General features: G+C 33.0%; 1 protein-coding gene across 4 annotated transcripts in view; it reads left to right on the top strand.

Moving 5' to 3' along the window:
- The window catches only part of ATR (ATR checkpoint kinase), a 104,888-nt gene that overhangs the window by 71,285 nt on the left and 8,004 nt on the right, over positions 1-25,599 (top strand). For 3 of the 4 annotated variants that reach the window (XM_079101068.1, XM_079101066.1, XM_079101065.1), the window contains 10 exons: positions 4,590-4,732; positions 11,123-11,220; positions 11,842-12,074; positions 13,002-13,136; positions 14,818-15,018; positions 16,681-16,824; positions 19,672-19,822; positions 22,316-22,472; positions 22,585-22,738; positions 24,304-24,455. In XM_079101068.1, the coding sequence (XP_078957194.1) occupies positions 4,590-4,732; positions 11,123-11,220; positions 11,842-12,074; positions 13,002-13,136; positions 14,818-15,018; positions 16,681-16,824; positions 19,672-19,822; positions 22,316-22,472; positions 22,585-22,738; positions 24,304-24,455 (1,568 nt within the window). The remainder of the gene's footprint in view (positions 1-4,589; positions 4,733-11,122; positions 11,221-11,841; positions 12,075-13,001; positions 13,137-14,817; positions 15,019-16,680; positions 16,825-19,671; positions 19,823-22,315; positions 22,473-22,584; positions 22,739-24,303; positions 24,456-25,599) is intronic. The other variant, XM_079101067.1, reaches the window with a different exon arrangement.

Below are 25,599 nucleotides of genomic sequence, written 5' to 3'. Positions count from 1 at the left end.
AAAGAAGTAAGTATTTAGTTCAGAGAAATTAGAAAAGGAACTAAAAGGGAGGAAATTACAAAGAAAACATAAAGGAAAAAATAAAGCCACACTTTATAAACTTTACCTTCCTACGTGGAAAGGTATTGAAAAATCCTGGGTTCAATCCCCAGCACCAAAAAAAAAAAAAAGAGAGAGAAAGAGAAAGAAAAAGAAAAGCATGAATTTTGACTTTTGAATTACATAATATGTGAGTTATATCTTAATAGAGCAGTTTCTTTTAATTACTCAAATGGAATTCTTTATATAAATATATATCTGAAATGAAAAAATACTTATTAACTGAACTGCAACTTTCATCATTGCTATGGGAAGGTAAAAAATTAATATATACCTATCAAGTGACCTAGCCATTTCTAGGTAACTATCCCAGAAAAATAAAATGAGATAGACAATAAATTTGATATTGCAAAAGAATGTATCAGTAAAATTGAAGACACAGGAAAAGAAACTAAGACATAAATCATAGACAGGAAAAAGAGACTGAAAAAAGATAAAGATTAAAAATAAGCCCCAGAAGTCCATATAATAAATTGCTTGTGGTTAAAGTTTCAGGAGAGGGGAGAGAATTTAGAGGACAAAAGAAGTAAATTAATATAAAAAATGAATAGAAAACAGGTCTGGGATGTGGCTCAGTGTGGAGCACTTGTCATGCATGAGGCTTCGGGTTGGATTCCAACACAGCAAAAGCAAAAAACAAACAAAACAGAGAGAAGCCACAAATAACTAATGTCTGGAATGAGTAAAGAGCATCTCTATTACTATTACATATCTTACTAACATTATAAGAGAATGTGGACATCACTAACACAACACATTTGAAAATTTGTAAATGATAAATTCCTAGGGGGAAAATTAGAACTTACCAAAATTGGCAAAGGAGAACTAGGAAATCTCAATAATTCTCTAATTGCTGAAGTAAACCAAATAGCCTACCACAAATGTAATTCCAGGATAATGGTCTTCACTCTTGAATTGTCTCAGATATTTTAAAAAGAAATAATAGACATTTTTTTCAAACCCTTTCACAGAGAATAGGGGAAAGAGGAAACGTTTCCCAGCTAGTTTTAAGAATTCTGGATAGCCTTGATAACAAAACCTAAAAACAACATTCCACGAAAAGAAAATTATAGTCCACTTAGGTGCATAGATTCAACATTCCTGAACAAATTTTTAAAAAAATATTTTTAGCTGTAAATGGACACCATATCTTATTTTATTTATTCGTTATGTGCTGCTGAGAATCAAATCCAGTGCCTCGCATATGCTGGGCAAGAGTTCTGCCACTGAGCCACAACTCCAGCCCTAAACAAAGTATTTTTTTAAGTTTATTCAGGGTACAGAGTTGGTGATCAAATGAAAATCAATCAGTGTAATTTACCATATTACAAAATTAAGGAGATAAATCATAATCATTTCAGTAAATGCAGAAAATAGTTGAGAAATTTTAGTATCCACTCATAATTTAACTCTTAGTAAATTAGGAGTAGAAAATTATTCACTAAGGTTGAGAGTATATCCAAAAAGCGTACAACTTCTTACTCTACAGTAAAATGTTGAAAGCCTTCATTTTGAGATGGAGAATAATATGAAATGCCCACTCATTCCAGTCCTTCTAAACACTTACTGGAGATTATAGCCAGTGTAGTAGTGAAGAAAAGGAAATAAAAGATACAAGAATCAGGGGAAAAAATTAAATATTTTTTAATTAGAAATGATTTTACTTAGAAAGTTGAAAAGATTATTGATCAATTATTAGAAATATTGAGTTTAATAAGTTTGCTTGATATAACAGTATGTAAAAAATTCAGTTTTGTTTCCATCAGCAAGAAAATAATTTAAAGCATACCATATACAAGTATCTAGTGTTTGAATAGCAGGAAATCTTATGTGAGAAAAAAACAATCTTTTCTATTGCCTTACTACCTTAAGTTACTTTGAAGCAGTTTGTATTCCTAAACTGAAAAACTAAAATTATAAACTTCTAGATTAAGAAAATAGAATGAAACATTTAAAACCTTAAGATAGGCAAATGTTTCTTTGATCATAAAAAGTATTAGCCATAAAGAAAAACTAATAAATTAGATAGCCATCATAGTTAAAACCTACTATGAAAAGACATTATCTAGAAAATGAAAATATAAACCATAGACTGGAGGGAAATAATGTATTTCCTCTAAGAACAGAGGACTTGTATCTAAATTATAAAGAACACTAAAACTAAGAGCTCAATTTAATAAATACTTTCTAAACAGTATATACAAATAACTAAAATGTATGTGAAAACATGTTTAATCAGGAAGATGCAAGTTAAAGCCACAATGAGATAACCAGTTCACCACGTTAGAATGGCTAATGTCTAAAAGACTAGAAGTACCTATTATTCCAATAACTGGACCTCTCATCATTGCTGATGGGAATATGAAAAATCAATAGAACACCTGACACATGAGCTAGCCATTCCATTGTTAGGTGTGTTTACCCAAGAGAAATAGTTACATGTCCATCAAAAAACTTATACACAAATGTTTATAGCAACGTAATTCACAAAAAAGAAACTGGCCAAGTATCCATTCACAGAAGAATGGATAGACAAACTGCAGTAAAGTTGTATAATGAAATGCAATTCTGCAGTAAGAAATGTAGTATTGGTACATACAACAATATAGATTAGTATCACAGATGTGTTAAATGAAAGAAGGACATAATAGAATACCTACTTGTATGATTTTGTTTATACAAAATTCTGAAATTTCAGAATGAGCAAAGCTAATTTATATTGCTGGAAATCACATCAGTATTTGCCTGATTAGAGGGTACAAAGAGATCGGTGGCAAGAGATGGATGCACACAGGAACTTTCCATGGAGTTAAAAATGTTCATTATTTTGATTGCAGTGATGATTCCATAGCTATACATACTTGCTAAAAGCCTATACACTTAAAATGTGTAAATTGTATAAAAATTACTCCTCAGAAAAGTTGATATAGAACTTTAAAAGATACCATTTAGAATAATATAAAAAATATGAAATTGCACAAAAGATTGTTATACAAAAGGTGTATAAGACCTCTACAGGGGGAAAAAACCTAAAACATTATTGAGGAATTTTTTTTAAACTTAAATAAATTTGGGATTATAGCACACTTATAGATGGGAAGACTCAATAATGCAAAGATGTCATTTCTTTACAAATTGAGCTAAAGGTTTAATATAATCTTCATCAAATGCTAACAGGTAATTGACAATTAGAATTCTTTTCTCTCTACCACCTTTATTCTTTAATTTTTATTTTGAAATAAATGTCACCAGTTGTATCAATAATATCCCTTTTCTATTTAGAATCTAAGCCCCAATCCCACATAGCATTAGCTGTCACATATGTCAGTTCTAGTCCATCTATCTGAGGCAGTCTTTACAATATTATGTGAGATTGGGTGTAGGCAGAAAGTAGAGGAAACCAACAAGGGATAGTGAAACTATCCTTCCCATGGCTAGCAATAGCAGTGAACCATTTCTACTTCCAGATATGAAGGAATAAAAGGGAAACGTATTTGCTGGAATCTCTAAAGAAAGCATTTGGACCAGAACTTGACTTCAGGGGAAGAAAAATGGCCTCTGTCAGCTGGAAACTATCAGGGAGGAAACAAACCATAGGGTAAAAAGACTTTGACTTCACCATCCTCCTGTCCCAACTTCCCATTGCCTGAACCTCACAAGATGCCAAAAGGCCAATTGATATAAATCATCAATGTCAATCTTGTGGGACCCTGAGCAGGGTAGAAAAGGCTTAAGGGTGGCAAGTATAACTGTAGAAGCAAACTGAGAATAACCAGCATACATAGCAAGACTTATTAAAGGTAGAATAATTAAAATGGTAGTTTATTCATATAAGGTTAAACAAACCCAGTAAAATAGGAGAGAGAGCCCAGACAGGTTCCAGGTGATACTGTAGGTTGGTAAAGGATAGTCTTCAATAAACCAGTGTTATATCATTTGGATATCTTACAGGGAAAAAAAGAAATCAAACTTAATCCCTTTGTACCATAAACAAAAATGAGCTTCAAGTGCAGGACCTTGCATATGCTAGGCAGGAACTCTACCACTGGGCTACCAGCCTGGAGACCTCTTAAACAGACCAAAACCCATAACAATAAAATAAACAATAACTTCTTTTCATCAGGAAATACTATTTTAAATTAGAGGTAAGCCACAGGTTAGGAGATATTTGTAACACATAAAAATAATAAGGGGCTCATATCCAGAATATAATAAAAACCAGTGTGTCCCCATGCAACATGTAAAAGAATGTTTATAAAATAAATTTTTCTAGGTTTTTTAGTGTAAGTAACACTCAGTTCAGTTATAGACTAAGTAAATTAGCACATTTCTATAATGGAATATTATATAGCAAACTGAAGTTACAGGCAACAACTTCAGCTAGGTGTGGGCCTCACACCAAGTGTGAATAGGATCCTTAAATCTATTCACGCTTACTTCCCAGCAGTGTGAAGTTTTCTTGGGTGAGCATTTTGTGTTCTCTTTTATAGGATGTCACCTTGTTCCTCCCAGAGTGGGAGGATGGACATTTCTATCTTGCCAAGTATTATGACAAATTGATGCCCATGGTAACAGACAACAAAATGGAGAAGCAAGGTGATCTTATCCGGTATATAGTCCTTCATTTTGGAAGGTGAGTGTGAGAACTGCACATCTGCCTATTAAATACATCAGAATAATTGTTAACACACTTCTTAGCATATTCAAAATGTTTTCTGCTTTACCATTATTCAATCTGTAACCTTAGATGAAGTTCAGATTTTTTCCTTATACTTTTTTGTTGTTGTTGTTCTAGGAATTGAACTCAGGGATGCTTAGCTATTGAGCCACTCCCCAGCCCATTTTGTATTTTTTATTTTAAGGCAGGCTCTTGCTAAATTGCTTAGGGCCTTGCCGAAGCTGGCTTTGAACTTGCCATCTTCCTGCCTCAGCCTCCTGAACTGCTGGAATTATAGGCATTTGCCACTATGTCCAGCTCCTTTACTTTTAAAAATAACTTTCTTAGTCAAAATATTAATACATGCATACATGTTTTAAAATTCCAACCAGGCTTGGTGGTACATGCCTGTAATCCCAGTGACTTAAGGAGGGATCAAAGTTCCAGGCAATTTAGCAAAACCCTATCCCCCCCAAATTTTTTTAAAGTCTTTGTTCAGTGGCAGAGCTTCCCTGGGTTCAATTCTCAGTACCAGGAAAGGAAAGAAGCCAGGGGAGGGAAGGATAGACAATGCAGGAATGTTCAGAGGTGAAATGATTAGATTTTGAGAACTGTGACCTAATCAGTGGATTAATCTGTCCAGTGGGTGAGTTTTAATGGATTACTAAGTGGTCACTGTAGGCAGATGGAGCATGGCTGGAGGAAGTAGGTCATGTGGACATGTGGTTAGGGAATATTTTGTCCCTGGCTTCCTACACACATACTTGTGTGCCCTCCCTCCCCGCTTCCTTGAGCTGAGCAGCTTTCCTCCACCACATCCTTCCACCATGAGGTAGCCATGAGCCCAAAGTAAACATGTCCTTCTCTTAGTTGTTCTTGTCAGGTAATTTGATCACAGCAACAAAAAGCTTACTTAGCTTACTTAGGAGCAATAAATCTATTAAAATTGCCTGTTATCAGGTATTATGACTTTTCAATAATTAAAGCAATATTTGTTTTACTCTAGTGATATTAGGATAGCAAGACTTGGTCAAGACTTTTTCCCATAAATGAATTTAAAATTTTATAAAATCCGAACCTAATTTTACTAATCATTATTAATAAATTATTAAAAATAAATAAATTATTTATTGACATATTTACTAAGTATCAATGTTCACCCACAAGGAGCTACAGTTTAATTAGGGAGAAAAACCATAAGTGTATAAAACATTTAAATAATTTGTACATGGTATAATTTGTACATAGTACATTTAAATAATTTATATATTCTATATGAATAGATATCAAAATAAATCATACAATCAACAGAAATATTTTTCTCATATTAGCCAAGATAACAGAAGTGAAACAGTATGTCCAGAAATCACGGGTTTTGGGCAATCTTGAGTTTAAAATTCAAGATACTGATTTCAAAAGTATCTCTCTTTTCAGCCAGGCATGTTGGCATATGCTTATAATCCCAGCACCTCAGGAGGCTGAAGCAGAAGGATTGCCGTTTCAAGGCTAGCCTCAGTGACTTAACAAGACCATCAGCAGCTTAGAAAGACTATGTCTCAACATAAAAAATAAAAAGGACTGGGAACGTAGCTCAGTGTTAAATTATCCCTGGGTTCAATCCTAATACCAAAAAAAAAAAAAAAAGGTATAACTGTGTATCAGCTAAAATTTTTAAAAAGTAAAGGAAAAAAAATAAGTGTCTGCACTGCATTGCTGCAGAGGTCTGATAAATGTCATCAAGAAGGTATACTAGCAAACTAAATTTGACAGCACATTAAAAGGACTCAGATTTGCCAGGCACAGTGGCTTGGGAGACTGAGGCAGGAGGATCGTGAGTTCAAAGCTAGCCTTGGCAAAAGCAACTCGGTGAGACCCTGTCTCTAAATAAAATGCAAAATAGGGCTAGGGATGTGGTTCAGTGGTTGAGTGCCCCTGAGTTCAATCCCCAGTACCCCCCCCACCAAAAATGACTCAGATTCATCATGATAAGTACAATTTATGCCAAGAGTGCAAGGATGGATCAACATATGCAGATCTGTAATATGATGTATCACATTAACAGAATGAAGGACAAAAAGCATATGATCTTCTGAACAGAGGCAGAAAAAAAATTTGACACATTTCAATTTCTTTTCAGAATAAAAACTCTCAAAAGATTAGGGATAGAAGGAATGTGCCCCACATAAAAAGACCATCTATGACAAACCCACAGCTAAGTTCAAACTAAATGGTGAAAAGTATAAAGCTGCTGGGTGTGATGGTGCACACCTGCAATCCCAGCAACTCCAGAGGCTGAGGCAGGAGGATTGCATGTTCCAGACCAGCCTGAGCAACTTAGCAAGACCCTGTCTCAGAAAATAAAAAGGGGGAACTGGAGTTGTGGTTCAGTGGTAGAACGTTTGCCTGGCATGTGTGAGGTCCTGGGTTCGATTCTCATCACCACATACAAATAAATAAATTAAAAAGATCCATTGACAACTGAAAAATATTTTAAAAAATAAAAAGGGTGGGGAATGTACCAGTGGCAGAGCACCCCTGGTACTGCAAAAAAAAAAAAGAAAAGAAAAAAAAAAATTATGTATATACATATGTATAGTTCAAAGATTTTCCTCTAAAATAAGGAATAAGACAAGGATGCAGAATAATTAGGCAAGGAAAAGAAATAAAAGAAACCCATATTGGAAAAAGCAAAGTTAAATTGTTTCTGTTTACAGACAACATGATCTTATGTATTAAAAATCCTAAAGGGCCCACCAAAAAGCTGTTAGTTTGAATAAATGAGTTTAGTTAAGTTGCAGGATATAAAATCAATATAAAAGAATCACTAGCATTTTTATATAGTACCTGAAAAAGAAACCAAAAAAAAAAAAAAAATCCCACTTACAATAGCTACCAAAATAGTAAAATACTTAGGAATAAAGTTAACCAAGGACATAAAAGACATACACTGAAAGCTATGCAATATTGCTGAAAGAAATTGAAGATGACAAATATAAATCAAAGGATGTTCTGTGTTCATAGATTATTAAATGTTACTAAAATGTCCATACTACCAAAGTGATTCATAAATTAAGTGCAGTCTATCAAAATTCCAATGGCCTTTTCTGTGGAGATAGAAAAAAAAAATCCTGAAATACATATGAAACCAGTGACCACAGAAAACCCCAAGTAGCCAGAGCAGTTTTGAGGAAAAAGAACAAAGCTGGAGGCATCAAACAACCCAACTTCAAAATACACTATAAAATTATAATTGAAACTACATAGTACTGTAATGTAAACAGACATATAGACAATGGAACAAAATAGAGAGCCCAGAAATAAATCCACACATTTATGGTCAGTTGATTTTCTGCAAAGGTGCCACAAATGGGACAACTGGATATCTGGATATCTATATGCAGAAGGATGAAATTGGACCTTACCTCTCACTATAAAAAAGTCACCTCAAAATGGATTAAAGAAAAAGCAGGGGATACTCCATAATTCTGGTCTGGGCAGTGAATTTTGTTTCTGAGCCTTTCTTGCACAGGCAACAAAAGCAAATATAGACAAAATCACATCAAACTAAAAACCTTCTGCACAACTGAGGAAATAATCAACAGAGTAAGAGGTAGTTTGTAGAATGGGAGGAAATAATTGCACATCATACATCTGAAAAAGGGTTAATAGCCAAACTGTAAGGAAGTCAGAACAACTAAGTATTAAGAAAACAACTGAATTTTAAAGTAGGCATAGGATCTGAATAGTCGTTGTTTGGAGGAAGACTTAAAATGGCCAACAGAGGTATATGAAAAATGCTGATATCATTAAACATCAGAAATGGAAATTTGCTACAATGACTCTTTTTATTTTTAGGTACCAGGGATTGAACCCAGGGGCACTTAACCACTGTGCCACATCCCCAGCCCTTTTTTATATTTTATTTTGAGACAGTCTCCCTAAGCTGCTTAGGACCTTGCTAATTTGCTGAGACTGGTTTTGAACTCATGATCCTCCTCCTTCCTCAGCCTCCCACGAAGCTGGGATTAACAGGCATGTGCCACTGCACTCAGCTACAATGGCTCTTATTGAGATGTTTGTCAATTTAAATAAATAAAAATGTTTTTTTTAAAAACATCATAGTAGCCAGGCATGGTGGCCCATACTCATAATCCCAGCAGCTTGGGAGGCTGAGGCAGAAGGATCTCAAGTTTGAGGCTAGCCTCAGCAACTTGGCGAGACACTAAGCAATTTAGTAAAACCCTGTCTCAAAATAAAAAATACATGTGTGTACAATGAATGAAAAAATAATTTAGAGTTAGAGAAGGGGGCAAGAATGGAGGAAGGAAGGACTGTATAGAGGCAAAAGAGTGTTGGGAGGGGTATGGGGGAAGGGAAAAAATAACAGAATGAATCAAACAACATTACCCTATGTAAATTTATGGTTACACAAATGGTATGCCTTTACTCCATGTACAAACAGAGAAACAACATGTGTCCCATTTGTTTACAATAAAAAAATAATTTAAAAAATTAAAATCAACACTAGAAAAAAATTAAAAATACAAAAGGATGGGGATGTGGCTCAGTAGTTAAGCACCCTTGAGTTCAATACTGGTACAAAAAAAAAAAATCACAGTGTATACCTTTAAAAAAAAACCTGCCAGCTTTCTTAATTGGTGGTAAGTAATAAGGGAGGGAAATCCCCTCATTCTCTTGTAGAGCATCACAAAAGCACATATATTTCTGTGTCACAAAACTGTCCCTGCCCAACTCTCAAAAAGGTTTGTACGCCAATGTTCATAGTAGCGTTATTCACAGAAGCTAAAAGATGGAAGCAACCCAGACATCCATGAAGGGACAGATGGATAAGCAAAATGTGGTATATCCATACAATGGATTATTATTTAATTCTGACGCATGGTACAACATGGGTGAACCTTGAGGACATAAATATGCTAAATGAAATAAAGAAGGACAAATACTATATGATTCCTCCTAAATGAGGTACCCTAGGGTAGTCAAATTCATATAGAACAAAAGCAGAATAATGATTGTCAGGGACTGAAGGGAGAGGGGAGTGTTTGATGGGATCTAGTTTCAGTTGGAAAAGATGAAAAAGTTCTAAAGATGGATGGTGGCGATTGTTACACAACAGTGAAAGTGTAACAGTGTGAATGTACAGCTGAACTGTATGCTTAAAAATAGTAAAGATGGGGGTGGTGCTAGGGAAGAATAGAGTTACTTTAGATTAGGTAGAGGGGAGTGAAGGGAGGGGAGGGGGTATGGGGGTAGGAAGGAGAGTAGGATAGATCAGACATCATTACCCTGTGTTCATATATAACTATATGACCAGTGGGATTCCACATCATGTATAACCAGAAGAATGAGAAATTATACTCCATTATATATGATGTATCAAAGTGCATGCCGTCATGTATAACTAAAAAAAAAAAATTAAAAAAATATTTCTCAGAGTGCCTGAACCAAAGAAGATTTTAGTAAATGGTTAAAACAAGACAAAAAAAAAAAAGTGGCAAAGATGGCAAATTTCATGTTATGTTTATTTTGCCACAATAAAATGTTTTTGGCTAAAATAAACTGATGTCTAGGCCTCAAAAATTATTTTCATTAAAGAATGTTAATTTTTCACAGATTTGACAAGAAAACAGGCTTGCGTGTTAGTTTATGGAATGGTGAGGAAACTAGACTAGATGAAAGTTGTATACTGGTAAATAGCCAGAGACTAAGACTGGAAAATTCCAGAGATAAAGGACTGGATATTTGAATAACAGCAAAGTAATTCACATAGTCTTAATAATAGGTTGTCAATTCCTGTTTTTGAACAGAGAAGCATAATAAAGCCAAAATTTTAGTCCAGAATTTATTGAAGGGAAGAAATGTAGAATTGGGGTGACTAAATTATTGTAATCAAATAGAATGAATGTACTTGACCTAAGCTTATGGCCATGAAATGCAAATGAAGGCACAGATCCTAAAGATAATTTGACTAACTTGAAACCTGTACAATTTTTGATACAGGCAATAGAGAGCTAAGTGAGGAATATAGTAAGAAAAAAAGAAGGCAAGAGTCAAAAATAACCTCTCCTAGGAAGATATATTGATACCATAATTTTGTGAAAAAGGTGTGTATATATATATATATATATATATATATATAAAACACTGAAATTATTGGTTTAAGTCTTCACCTTTTTTCTGCTAAAAGAAATGATTTTTCCTTTTTATTTATGCATTATAATTATATATAACAGTAAGATTTGTTGTTATGTATTCATACAGGCTAAGCTAAATCTTTACATTTGAACTCATGTAACATCAGAAAGAGCATCATGTTAATAACATTTATTATCTATATAATTGTAGATCTCTACAGTATGGAAATCAGTTCATATATCAGTCAATGCCTCGAATGTTATCACTGTGGCTTGATTTTGGTGCTAAGGCCTACGAATGGGAAAAAGGTACATCTCTTAATATAAAAATTTTAAGGGACTAGGAAGAATTATAACTTTGTTTTAAAGTCAGATTTGACTTTAATCAGATTTAAATTTTAGTCTAATATTCTAAAAAGCTAAGAATTATTATTATTATTTTTTTTTTTTTTTTTTTTTTTTGCGGTGCTGGGGATTGAACCCAGAGCCTTGTGCTTGCGAGGCAGGCACTCTACCAACTGAGCTATATCCCTAGCCCTAAGAATTATTTTGGTTATTAATATATAAGTTTGGGCAGGAAAATGAAAAAGGAAGGAAAAGATAGATCATAGACTGTTAAAGTAGTTGAATTGTAATTAAATTCTGATCATTTCTCCATGAACCTAACACACATTGAAAAACGTCAGTTTAAGCAAAATAATTACTTAACCCTAAAAGTTACAATGAATAGTGAAAATTAATGGCCCTTGGCCCTAAATGTTTTTCCTACTTGGAAGACAACTCTCTTCACAAATTGACAAGTGCTTTGGAATGATATATTTTGGGCATGGGAATGATATATTTTAAAGCTATTTTTTTGAAAAACAATTTCTCTTGTGGGAAATGAACTAATAGACCTTTTTTCTTACGGTCTTTCAAACTTTTTTCTAGCTGGCCGTTCTGATCGTGTGCAAATGAGAAATGACTTGTCTAAAATAAATAAGGTTATCACGGAGCACACAAACCAGTTAGCACCATATCAGTTTTTGACTGCTTTTTCACAATTAATCTCTCGAATTTGTCATTCTTATGATGAAGTTTTTGTTGTCTTGATGGAAATAATAGCCAAAGTGTTTCTGGCCTATCCTCAGCAAGCAATGTGGATGATGACAGCTGTATCAAAGGTATGTATTAATCACGACAGTGTCTTCAACCATTTTATATGACATTGATTATTTAATGTTGATATATAGTAGAAGTATTAGATAATTTTTTTTCCAGTGCTGGGGATTGAACCCAGGGCCTTGTGCTTGTGAGGCAAGCACTCTACCAACTAAGCTATATCCCCAGCCCTAGATTTAGTAATTTTTGATACTTTTTAAAAAAAGAGAGTGTAGCAGAATACCTCATTTAATATTTTAAGATATTTACCATATGAAATGAAGTGACTAATATGCTTAAGAGCAAAGAATTAGCTATGTGTTTCTTTATGAAGTCAAATAAACTGTTTGGCAACTGATTTTTTTTCCAAAGTGTTTTAATCCAAAATATAAAGACTATTAATACCAAAAACTTTCTTGTATTATTAGTGTAATGTTTAAGTCGATTAATATATTTAATGAGAAAATATTTTTTAAAATATACAGAAACATAAAATGGAAATTAAAATTCATACCTTCAGTCAAGCATATTTTAATACATTTGAATTACATTGATAATTTCATATTTTTCATTTAAAATTATTCCCACATTATTAAATATTCTCTGAAGATACCTTTTTAGTAGTTGCTTTTAACTATTTGGTTGGTCATTAAGGTTATTTTCATTTTTTATTGTTGTATTACATCTAGATACACTTATACTTATTCTCATTTCTGATTGTTTGTTCAGTGTAGAGCCCAAAAAGGAAATTTTTGAGGTCCTAGGATAGCAACATTTTTATGGGTTTTGATGGCATTGTCAAGTTGATAAGTTGATTTTCAGGAAATTTATATCAGTATAAACTCACATCATGAGTATTTTTTAAGTTGATTTTTGTCAATGAAAAATTTTGTTACCTTTTTTAGGTCTGAATTGCATTTAACTTTTTTTTTTTTTTTCCTTTTTTTGAGTCTTCTTATCCCATGCGTGTGAACAGATGCAAGGAAATCCTAAATAAAGCTATCCATATGAAAAAGTCTTTAGAAAAGTTTGTTGGAGATGCAACTCGATTAACAGACAAGCTTCTAGAATTGTGCAACAAACCGGTACTATCATAGATCTTACTACTAACAGACCGTTGAGTTGGATTATTTTATATAAAACTTATGTGATTCAATCTGATTTTCTTTTATCTGATAAAAAGTCTGAAATATGTGGGTATACACATATATCAAAATTTATCAAATTGTGTACTATAAATACAAGCATACAGACACACACATTAATTAAATTTATTTATTTATTTATTTTTGTGGTGCTGGATTTCAAACCCAGGGCCTTAAGCGTGCTAGGAAAGCACTCTACCACTAGGTAGCATCCCCACCCCCAAAATGATTTATCTTAATAATTTTTTTTTAAATTTCTAAGTTATATCCACCTTCCAGATATCCTCTAAGTTTCTGAAAGTTCTCAATGTGAATTTTCTGAGAGTAGATTATCCATATTTATCAAAAGTAATTTTAAGAATATGAAATAATCCATAAAAACCCAAGTATGTAAAAATATTCAGCTATTTATTGTAGTCTGTGTTATATTCTACCTTATCTTTAAACTTTAAAAACTCAGTATGTATTTCAGTGCCTGTGAAGGAACAGGTGCTATGGTTTAAGGGACACAAAGAGGAGTAAGACTCTTTCTCCTACCTTGAGGTGTCCAAAGTCTTATGGAACAAGAGATGGTTACCATCTGGAGTAGTAAGTACTGCTTCTACTAGACTTGTGACTGAAGTAGGAACATGGTTCATTAGGTTCCTTAGGATCTACCTAAGAATTAGAAGAAAAAACCTGATGAATATGTAGGAAAAGTAAGAATATGTGGAGGGGATGGTTATAAAAGGGAGAGATTAACATTAATCACTAGGTTTTACTTGACAAACATCCAGAGTCTATTAACTGTTTCTGGGTAAAAAGATATAGATTACCCTGTCTTTCACTTTCCTTTCATGATTTCAAAGGGGTACTCTACTCTTGCTATCTCCATGAATTCTATTTGACCCGTGATACACTTGACATTATCAAAAACTATGTCATGATGATGGCTAACATGTATTACACACTGTTAGAATTGCTTTTGATGTATGGCTTTCCAATTTATCTGTAACTTCATGACAAGCTACACTAAGGAATTCCAAATTTTTCAGGTTTTTTAAAAGTGTATATACTTTACTCTCATATCACCATGAGAGTAATCTGAGTATCCCATAATCAAACATACAACTGTTTCTGATGTAAAATGCTTTTATCTTTCTGTGAGAAGTTCAGGTGTCATTTTGCTGACAAATGAGATTTGGTACCAAATATAACAAATTGATTTACAGATCTTTTTGGATTTTTCTAATGTCTGATAATAGATTGTAAACTTCTGTTACCTCTTTTAGTTATTACACAACCCAATGATGTACTCTTATTGATGAGGTTAAAGAGAGGTTAAAATGAGATGAGTAGAAATACTTAGAAAACTAACTGGCACCACTATAATTCCAGTTATTCCATGGAGTCTTAAGAGGATTACCTGAACCCAGCAGTTTGAGGCCAGTCTGGGAAATATAGACAAGACTGTCTTCAAAAAAAGAGAAAAAATAAGATACTTAGAAAACTATGCACAGCTGATTTCATGTAATTAAGATAGTGTACAAATGAAATGTTTGCTGTGGTTGAAGGTAAATGTTCTATAATTTAAGGTACACAGAGAAATTAAAATGTACTGCTCTTTTTTTTTTTTTTTCAGGTTGATGGAAGTAGTTCCATATTAAGCATGAGCACTCATTTTAAAATGCTTAAAAAGCTGGTAGAAGAAGCAACATTTAGTGAAATCCTCATTCCTTTACAGTCAGTTATGATACCTACTCTTCCATCAATTCTCGGTGCCCATGCTAATCATGAGCCATTTCCTGGACATTGGGCCTATATTGCAGGCTTTGATGATATGGTAAACTTTAGTTTTATATGACTATAATTTTAAAAATTAGTTGAGCTAAAAAAACTTCAAGCTAAGAGTCTTAAGTGAATGAAATACGAAGTGACTGGAAATACAAAATTAAACTGTTTTGTACTAATGGTATAAAATCCAATGGTAAAAATTCCTTGATTACCCTAATAGTTTAAATTTTCACATGCTTATATTGTTTTAGTATGACTGTAATGTTTTTTTCCATGATTTGATTTTTCTTTTATCCTAAAAATGAACAGAAAGAACAAAATACAGATTTTGTTTATTTCTTAGGAGGAAATGAAATTCAGCTAGTAAGAATATGTTTTTTTTTTAGTATGAAATGTGGCTATAAATATATGATTGTTTTAAATAAATGATACTACGGCACTTCTAAATGAATATTTTTGAGAACTCTATATTTATTCCAATATTTTTAAGACTCAGGACATGTGTCAGATGCTTTAAGAGCCTGTTACCAAACCATATAATGCATAATTATTATTATAGTAATGCTTTGTTTTTAACTTAAGCAATATATATATATATATATATTTTATTTTTATTTTATTTTATTTTATTTTAATTGTAGTGCTGGGGATTGAACCCAGGGCCTTGTGCAAGGGAGGCAAGCACTCTGCCAACTGAGCTATATCCCCAGCCCTAACTTATGCAATGTTGTTCATGGTATTTACTCACCATATTTACTCACCTCATTAGGTAGACTTGATTTTGGAGAAGGTTTTTTTTTTTTTTTTTGCTTTAAAGAGCATTATAATTTTACATGTGTTTGGGTTTCTTTTGACGAAAGTATACTTATAGGGATTTGATTTCAATCCCCACCCCTACCCTTTTTCTTTCCTCTTCCCTCCTCCTTTTCTCCCTTCTACTCTACTGATCTTCCTTTCACTCCTTTATTTATAAATTTTTTATTAGTACTTTCTACAGATATATAAAGATGAAATTCCCTTTGGTACATTTATATTCATATATAACATGATTTTTTTAAGATTCGTTCCTCATTTCTTTCTCTTTCCCTTTGAGAAAGTTCTTTTAAAAAAAAAATCAAAGTACTTTCAATTGATAATTTTTCTTTATCATTAAAAACAGAGTCAGAGACTCTGAAGAAAGGTCCTAAAAAAATATTTAAACATTTTTTAACATGTGACTGCTTTGAAGGGGACTGCCTAGATTTGCTAATTAAGTATTCTTTTACTTCATATTCATTCCTAATGGGTGAAATGTGTATTTATTCATATGTAACTATCCTGTTTTAGATCTAGATAATTAAAAGAATGTTAAAATAGAAATTTACTACAGAAACACCCAGCTGGGTTTTTTTTTTAATTTTTATTAGTTTTTTTTTACTTATTTGTTTGGTACCAGGGGATTGAACACAAGGGCACTTAACCACTGAACTACATCCAGAGCCTGTATTTTTTACATGTTATTTTGAGACAGGGTCTCCCTAAGTTGCTTAGGGCCTTGCAGAGTTGCTGAGACTGATTTTGAATTTTTGATCCTCCCTGAGCTGCTGGGATTACAGGCATACACCTCCACACCTGGTTTATTTTATTTTTACTTTACATAACTCAATATCTACAATATGTAGACATTAAACAGAATTTTGGGCTTGATTTATATGTAAAACTTATCTTTTAGGTGGAAATTCTTGCTTCTCTTCAGAAACCAAAGAAGATCTCTTTAAAAGGCTCAGATGGAAAATTCTACATCATGATGTGTAAGCCAAAAGATGATCTAAGAAAGGATTGTAGACTAATGGAATTCAATTCCCTGATTAATAAGGTTTGGAGATAGTTTGCTTTTATTTCAGAATTCTCAGAATTACTATCAATGCATAGGCTTCTCATTATGAAGATGGGTCACTCTTAAAAATAAGGAGTGAAATGTGACTTTTTCATTTTAATTTTTAAAAATTGTGATTTAAATGTACATAACATAAAATTTACCATTTTTAACCATTTTTAAGAATATGGTTTAATGCTCTTAAGTACATTTATATTTTTTGCAATCATCACTGCCACTCCCTTCCAAAACTTTTAAATTTTCTTAAATTGAAACTGTTAAACAGTAATTCCCCATGCTCTTCGCCTATCTCTGGCAACTGCCATTCTATTTTCTCTCTCATTGATTTGGCCACTCTGGGTACCTCATATAAGTGGAAGTCACATAATACTTGCCCTTTTGTGACTGTCTTATTTCACTTGCCATTATGTATTCAAAGTTCAGAATTTCCTAAACTGAATAATATCCCATTGTATATCTAATCTACATTTTCTTTATCCACTGGCGAACACGTGATTTGCTACCTTTTGGCTATTGTGAATAATGTTGCATTCAACGTGTGTAAGTCCCTGCTTTCAGTCTTTGGGGTATACATATAGAAGTAAAATTGCCTGTTTCACTTAGCTATTAGGGGCAGGGCATGAATTATTCTAGTACATATATCGGGGTGATGTTCTACCACTGAGTCTCATCCCCAGCCCTGTTTCACTTAATTTTTTTTTTGTGGTGCTGGGGATTTGAACCCAGGGCCTTGTACTTGTGAGGCAAGCACTCTACCAACTGAGCTATATCCCCAGCCCTCACTTAATTTTTAACGAGAAAATTCCTTTTATATAGAAAGAGATAAAACATATTAGTTGTTGAAAATATTTTCTGTTCAGTGATTAAGTTGTCAATAATTTATGCTTTTTCTATCAAGATTTATTGGGTGTTATGTTTCAGTGCTAGGAAGAAAAGTTAGATTCTATCAGCTCACTGTTAAAAGCTAATAATTATTATTTTTTTTAGTTCTATTGGTGTTTGATATAGATATCAATGATGTCAGAAATGTCATTAGTTTATTATGAATCTATGGTCTTATGTCTTTGAATTTTTCATTAACCAAACATTTATAATTATATAGCATATTTTTATTGGTAAAAATTAAACCGTAAAATGGTGGAAAGTTTGGAACTTTAATTTTTCTACAAGTTTTTTGAGTTTTTTGTCCCTCCTTCCCTATCCCCTCCCCACATTTCATTGCTACTTTTTTGTTTGTCTTTGTTTTTGTTTTTATTTTTTTGGTGGTGATAACTGAAGATTGAACCCAGGGGCCCTTTACCACTGAAGTACATTCCCAACCCTTTTTCATTTTGAGAGAGGACCCTCTAAGTTGCCCATTCTGGCCTCAAATTTGTGATTCTGCTGCCACAGTCTCCCAAGTCACTGGGATGATAGGCATGTGCCACTGCTTCAGGCCACTTGCACCCCTTTTTTATTAGGAGAAAGTATTTGACCTTTAGCATAGAAAAGATGCATCAACAATGAGGGGTTTTCTTGGTGGTTTTGTTTTTTAAAGGACATTATGGGCCTATAATCTCAGCGACTCAAGGAACTGAGGCAAGAGAAACACAGTTAGAGGATAGCCTAGGCAACTTAGAGAGACCCTGTTGCAATAAGATTTTTTTTTAAAAAGGGCTGGGGATGTAGCTCAGTGGAAAAACAAAGGCTTCTTCCCCAGGGAAAAGTATAAAGGACAGTCATGGGCTGGGGATGTATGTAGCTCAGTGGTTGAGTAGTGAGGCCCTGGGATAAATCCCCAGCACCAAAAAAAGAGGACAGTTATGCTCAGTGTTTATTTTAACCAAAGTAATTTAAAAATTAATACATTAAAAACCCATTTCAGAAGTAAACTGATAAAAAGGATTCTTTTTCATTTAAAATGTTTGTTAAATCAGTACCTCAGTTCACTGACTTTAAAAGCATTAGTTTATTCTTCCCAAATCTCCTTGAGTGTTTTTCTGGTTAAATATCAAGTAGCTTGACTTCATTTTGTAAATTTACCTTAGTGAACTTTGTTACTGATTAAGGATGTCATTATCATGACCTTTCATTAGTATGGTCAAATAAAAATAGCCTGATTATGAAAAACTAGAGTCTTATGTTGGTCTTAGGGGCCACATACTGATTTTTATATGAGATTCTATTGCCATTACTATATTCCCAGCCTTATTTGTAATTATTATCTACTTACTTGCAAAACACGTTTGCATCGGTGATTGTTTTTTTGAATTGAACAAGTTACAATTATATTTGTGTCCTCAATTTGCTTACCTCATACAGTTTTAGAATTAAACATTGTACTGTTTTTCCTTACTTGAAGCATCAAGATTAATCAGATGACGCATGTAAAGCTTTCTTCTGTTAGGGGATCACATTTGAAATGAAGCTATAATAATTAAACTGAAAGAGTTAGAAATACATTTTGTGGGTGTCGTGCAACTCATACTCTTTATTATATTTTTGAGGTAATCAAGATTAAACAGCATTCTGTATGCTTGAGTACTTAACATTTCAGTAGTATCTATAAACAGAAAACAAGTTAATTTGCAGCTACAATATTTTTCACACACTATTCTTGTCACATTAATAATGAATATTAAAAACCACTTACCCAAGCCATTTTTAATGGTTTGAAAATAGATAAGGGATACTATCCCAATAGTTTTCTTTACTAACTTTCATCTACACCACATAGTAAGCCTTCACCAGCATGTTTGCTGTGAAATGAATAATATTTAGATATAATTTATATAACATTAGAAATTTTGAATTGTCTTTTTAAATTTGTTTTTTTTTTTTTAATAGTGCTTAAGAAAAGATGCAGAATCTCGTAGAAGAGAACTTCATATCCGAACATATGCAGTTATTCCACTCAATGATGAATGTGGCATTATTGAATGGGTGAACAACACTGCTGGCTTGAGACCTATTCTGACCAAAATATATAAGGAAAAGGGTACTAAGTTAATTCTTATAAATGTATAATATGGAAATGATAACTACAAACATAAAATATGGGTATAATTGCTTTTAGTATATGTCAGTATACATGTTTATATAAGCCATAGTGAAATTTCTAATTCCACATACAGAAGTATTTAAGTCTTTTTCTTCCTACATTCCTTATATTTTGAAACATTTCTTAATCTTCACTAAAACAGGATTCAAAGTGATTTATAAAAATATATATATGAAAAAAAATTTTCCCAGATATTGATTAGCAATTCTGAAACTACTTTATGTATATATCACTCTTCAGCAAAGAAGTAGATATACTATAGATAATGAGAGCTGGTTTTCTGTCAGAGAAAGAAAAGAGAGAAACCTAGAATGAAACCCATAGTTTTAGATTTGAATAAGAGTTCCCACTATCTAAGCCTTGCATAAGTTGAGCAAAAATAATACTATAATAGTAATTGATTAATTTTTTTAGATGTTGATGAACCTTTATTTTATTTATTTATTTGTATATGATGCTGAGAATCAAACCCAATGCCTCATACATTCCAGGCAAGTACTCTACCACTGAGCCACAATTCCAGCCCCACTAGTTAGAATTGTTGTAGACAGTGATTTTCATTGGGTCCTAAAATTAATAGGCAAAAGTATAATGAGAAATTTTTTGTAGAGTCTCAAAATATTCCTCATAAAATACTTACTAATTGTGAAGAGAAAAATCAACTTTATAGAAGGACAAAAATAAAATAGTGGTCCTTAAAAAACATCAAAGTAATGAAAGACAAAGACAAATTTCCTAGTTTAATGACTCTATGGAATTGTAGATTGCATCCTGGCTCAGAAAAGGGTACTTACTAGTGTGACAGAGAAATTTGAATAAGGTCTGAAAATAAATTAAAATAACACAACAACAAGAATTTCCTGATTTAAATAATTATAGTATTGATAAAATTGTTATGATAGTTACAAACAGTAAAATGAGGAAAATATGGAAATTCTGTATATTTATGCCACTTTTTGCAAGTCCAAAATTATTCCAAAATAAAATATCTTGAAATGCATATGATGCAATACATCAAAAATAATGTATTGATTTAGTGTCAGTAAAGTAGAAAATAAATGTATAGCTTCCATGGGTTGCTATAAAAATGCCACAACCAGGTAGGTTTTAACTACAGAAATTCATTGTCTCACAATTCTGGAGGCTAGAATTCCAAAATCAAGATGTCAGTAGGAGTGTGATCTCTCAGAAAGCTCATGTTCCATAACTTGCTCTGATTTTCTGATATTCTTTGGCTTGTAGCTGTATCTTTCCACTCTGCCTTTGTCATCACGTAGCACTTTTTGTGTATCTGTTTTCTGTTCTTAATAAGGACACCAGTCATTCAATTATTGAACAATGGACCCACCTTAAGTGACCTTATCTTAACCTGATTACATCTGCAAAGACCCTATTTCTAAATAGGATCCTATTCTTTAATATATTTTTTGAGGGACACAAGTCAATTCGTAACAGTAAGTAATAGTGATAAATTACTATATTATGGGTATTATAAGCAAGTTGTATACATTATTTATTATTAACAAACCTAATTATCTCTATTTTATAGACAGTGCCATGCAAGTAACTTGTTCAAGATCACATGACTAACATTGCAGAACTGAAACTCAAATACTTGAATTGGAATTCAAGGAACTTGCTGTTGACTATTTTGTTTATAAGGATGAGATATTATATGAGGTTGAGATACTGATATTTGATTTTTTATCTTTTATCATGAACATCGTTGAACTATACAACACTTGAGGCTAAATTCCTCACATCATAAGCTTGTCATAAAACTTATGCATCCCAGATGATTTATTGTGAGAATTGGTTACACTATGGATTTTATTTAGTTACATTATGGATCCTTTACATAAATTATTTCAGAGCACAGTGTGGATTTTTTGTAATGATTCAGTGTAGACCTGTACTACTGATTATACTATTTTGATGAGCAGAGAGATCACAGACTGGGAATGCAACTCAGTGGCAGAGTGCTTACCCAGCATGTATGAGGCCCTGGGTTTGATCTCCAGCACCGCAAAGCAAAAAACAAAACAAAAGATTTTGCTGCGTTTTTAGTAAGTGCTGCAGCATTTTTACCATTCTAGGGGCACCACTCACACTGGAGTTTTTCTGAGTCTTATTATTCTGGAATTTTTTGTTTATACAACATCGGTTTTTGTTAACATTAATTCTTATCAATAAGACACTATAATTTTGATAAGCATTAAAGGAAAATAATGTGGTTATTATAATATTAGTTCATATATGTATGTTTTTGTTATATATGTTAAGTTTTTTGTTTTTTATTATATATGTTGTTTTTTGTTTTTGAATAACAGTTTGAGTAAAAGTAGACATTTCCTGTTCTACTTTAAGAAAAATACTTTCTCTGTTTTCTCATTTGACTGTGTGATTAATGGAAATCACTCTGCATTGCAGGAGTGTACATGACAGGAAAGGAACTGCGCCAGTGTATGCTCCCAAAGTCAGCAGCTTTGTCTGAAAAACTCAAAGTATTCCAAGAATTTCTCCTACCCAGGCATCCCCCCGTTTTTCATGAGTGGTTTCTTAGAACGTTCCCTGATCCTACATCATGGTAAGTTACCAAGAATATATGTTGTTTATAGCTGAATGTTTACTTTTGAAAACTAGATTTTTGTTGCTTTATCTGGCATAAGGACATTTGATAAGCATCATATCTCCTTTAGGTACAGTAGCAGATCAGCATATTGCCGTTCTACCGCAGTGATGTCAATGGTTGGTTATATCCTGGGTCTTGGAGACCGCCATGGTGAAAACATTCTTTTTGATTCTTTGACTGGTGAATGTGTACATGTGGATTTCAACTGTCTTTTTAATAAGGTATGTGATGTGACTTACTCTAGTTAAATGTTTTTTTTTTTTTTTTTCCCCTCTCAATTGCCTTTCTTCAACAACTATTCTTCCTAGATACACCTCTTGGTTACATTTATACTCAAAGCTGAGTCATACTGAATTTTATGACTGGTTTTTATCATTGGATTCCATATTAAAGCAATTTAGATTGGAGAGAACTTAGAAAAATGATGTAGCAAACCTAGCATTGAACTTGAAGTCCAAAAGTGTAAGTTCAAGTTCTGACTCAGTTTGTTACTAGTTATACGGACATGAATTAATCATTTTACTGAGACTTAGTTTTAGAGGTACACAGTAATATGGTTTCCAAATCTGGCAGCAGATCAAAATTATCCAATGGTTTAAAAAACATACAGGGCTAGGAATGTATAGTTTGGGGTATATCACTTACCTGGTGTGTGTGATAACCTGGATTCAATCCCCAGCATCACAAAAATAAATAAACAAAAAAGAAAAGAAAAACAAACACCTAGAAAATATCCCAGGATTACAACCAGAGAAACAAGTTGTACCCCATTTGTTTACAATTAAAACAAAATAAAAGAAAATATCCCAGGAGATTTCAGATTCTATAATTCCAGAGCGAGACCTTCGGAATAAATTAAAGCGATTAGACTCATCTCTAACATTATAATCCTGGAGAGCAGATTTGTTAGATTAGTCTGCCATTTTCTTTATCCCCCTCTTTTATGGGTTGCCTTATCCTATCACAGGAAACCAAGAAGGTCATAGACTCAATTGAGAACAAATCAGTGATAAACTGATAAAAGTTATACAGAAGAGGAATTTAGGGTAACAGATTAGAGGGATAAAAGAATCCCAGGAAAGGCTCATGAGAGAGTGGCAGAAAATGAAAAACTGGACTTACGACATGTTTCATTTCCTGAGGTTATGTGACTGTATCTTTCTTCCTCCTGTTGTAAAGCAAAAGTCTTAATGAAAGAAGAAAAATATGACAGTATTTGTCTGTACTTTATATATTATTCAAGAAAGACATTATGGAAACTGAGACTAAATAGTCATTAAAAAAAATTCCCTAGAGTAGTACTCACTATACTATATCAGTGAAAGAGGAACATTCATTATTTTTCTAGATCTTATCTAAGATAAAATTGTGCTTTCAGTTTCCTAAAAGCAAAGGCAGAGTCATGAGCTCTTTCAAGATATAAACCTCTAATAAAGTTAAAAACAAATATTTTGATGATACATTTGCTTTTTGTTTGTTTGTTTGTTTGTTTGTTTGTTTTTTGGTACTGGTGATTGAACCGGGCACTTTACTGCACTGAGCTACTCTGTTTTATTTTTATTTTGAGGCAGGGTCTCACTAAGTTGCTAGGGATCTTGCTAAATTGCTGAGGCTGGCCTCCTGCCTCTTCCTCTTGAATTTCTGGGATTACAGGTGTGTGCCACTGTGCCTGGCAGTATACTTTGCTCTTTGCTACAGGAGTTTAGACATGAAGTTCCAAACTCTTTTGAGTAAAAATTTTAAATTCTAATATTGTTACTTTATAATAATATTCATTGTTTTTAAGGGAGAAACCTTTGAAGTTCCAGAAATTGTACCATTTCGCCTGACTCATAACATGGTTAATGGAATGGGTCCTATGGGAACAGAGGGTCTTTTTCGAAGAGCTTGTGAAGTTACACTGAGGCTAATGAGAGATCAGAGAGAGCCTTTAATGAGGTAATCATCTATACTTTGTAAATAATTTAGCAATAACCTTGAATATAAATACTGTTTATATTGTTTTTCTTTATATAAAAACTACTTTCCATTGGCTGAAGTATACTTTTTAAAATAATAGCTTAAGATATAATTCACAGATCATAAAATTCATCCTTTTAAAGGTACATACTTCAGTGTTTTTTAGTATATTCACTCAGCTATGCAGCCATTACCACTATCTAATTTTAAGATATTCTCAAGACCACAAAAAGGATGAGCACTAGCATTCTCCCTGTCCCCAGCCATCTCCTTGCAACCACTAATCTACTTTCAGTCTCTGTGGAGATGCCTGTTCTGGACATTTCATGTAAGTGTGTCTGTCTTTGTTCACTTAGAATGTTTCAAGGTTCATCATATATAAGTAATTCATTCTTTTTTATGGCCAAATAACATTCTATTGTATGATATAACACATTTTATTTATTTATCAGTTGATAAACATGTATTATTTCTACCTTTTGGCTATTGTGAATAGTGTGGCTGTGAACATTGTGTACAAACTTTATGTGGGTGTGTTTTCAGTTCTCTTGTGGATGTGTAGGAGTGGAATTGCTGGGTCATATGTTAACTCTAAGCTTAACATTTTGAGAAATTTTCAAATTATTTTCCAAAGCTGTTATAAACCTTTATAATCACACTAGTAATGTATGTGGGTTCCAATTTCTCCAAATCTTTATCAGCACTTATTATTATCTGTCTTTTATTTTACCCATTCTACCAGAAGTGAAGTGATAGGTTTCTGTTTGTGGTCTTCATATACATTTCCCTAATGACCAGGGATTTAACCATCTTTTCTTGTGCTTGTTGGACATTTGTGTGTCTTCATTGGACAAATGTCTATTCAAGTTTTTGGTTTTTTCCTCACTATGTTTCCTAGGCTGCCTTTGAAGCCCTGGGCTCAAGGGATTCTGCTGCCTCAGCCTCCCTAGTAGCTGGAACTATACATGCCTTCCACTGCACCTGACTCCTTTGCCTACTTTTTAATTGGATCATTTGTCTTTTATTCCTCAGTTGATAGAGTTCTCTATGTATTCTGGATACAAGAGTCTCCTGACATATATGCTTTGCAAATATTTCCTCCCATCTTTTTACTTTCTTGATG

Source organism: Sciurus vulgaris (assembly GCF_902686455.1).
Source record: "Sciurus vulgaris genome assembly, chromosome: 10".
NCBI lineage: Eukaryota > Metazoa > Chordata > Mammalia > Rodentia > Sciuridae > Sciurus > Sciurus vulgaris.
The sequence above is the reverse complement of the archived record's forward strand: the minus strand, read 5'-3'. Positions and strand labels throughout refer to the sequence as shown.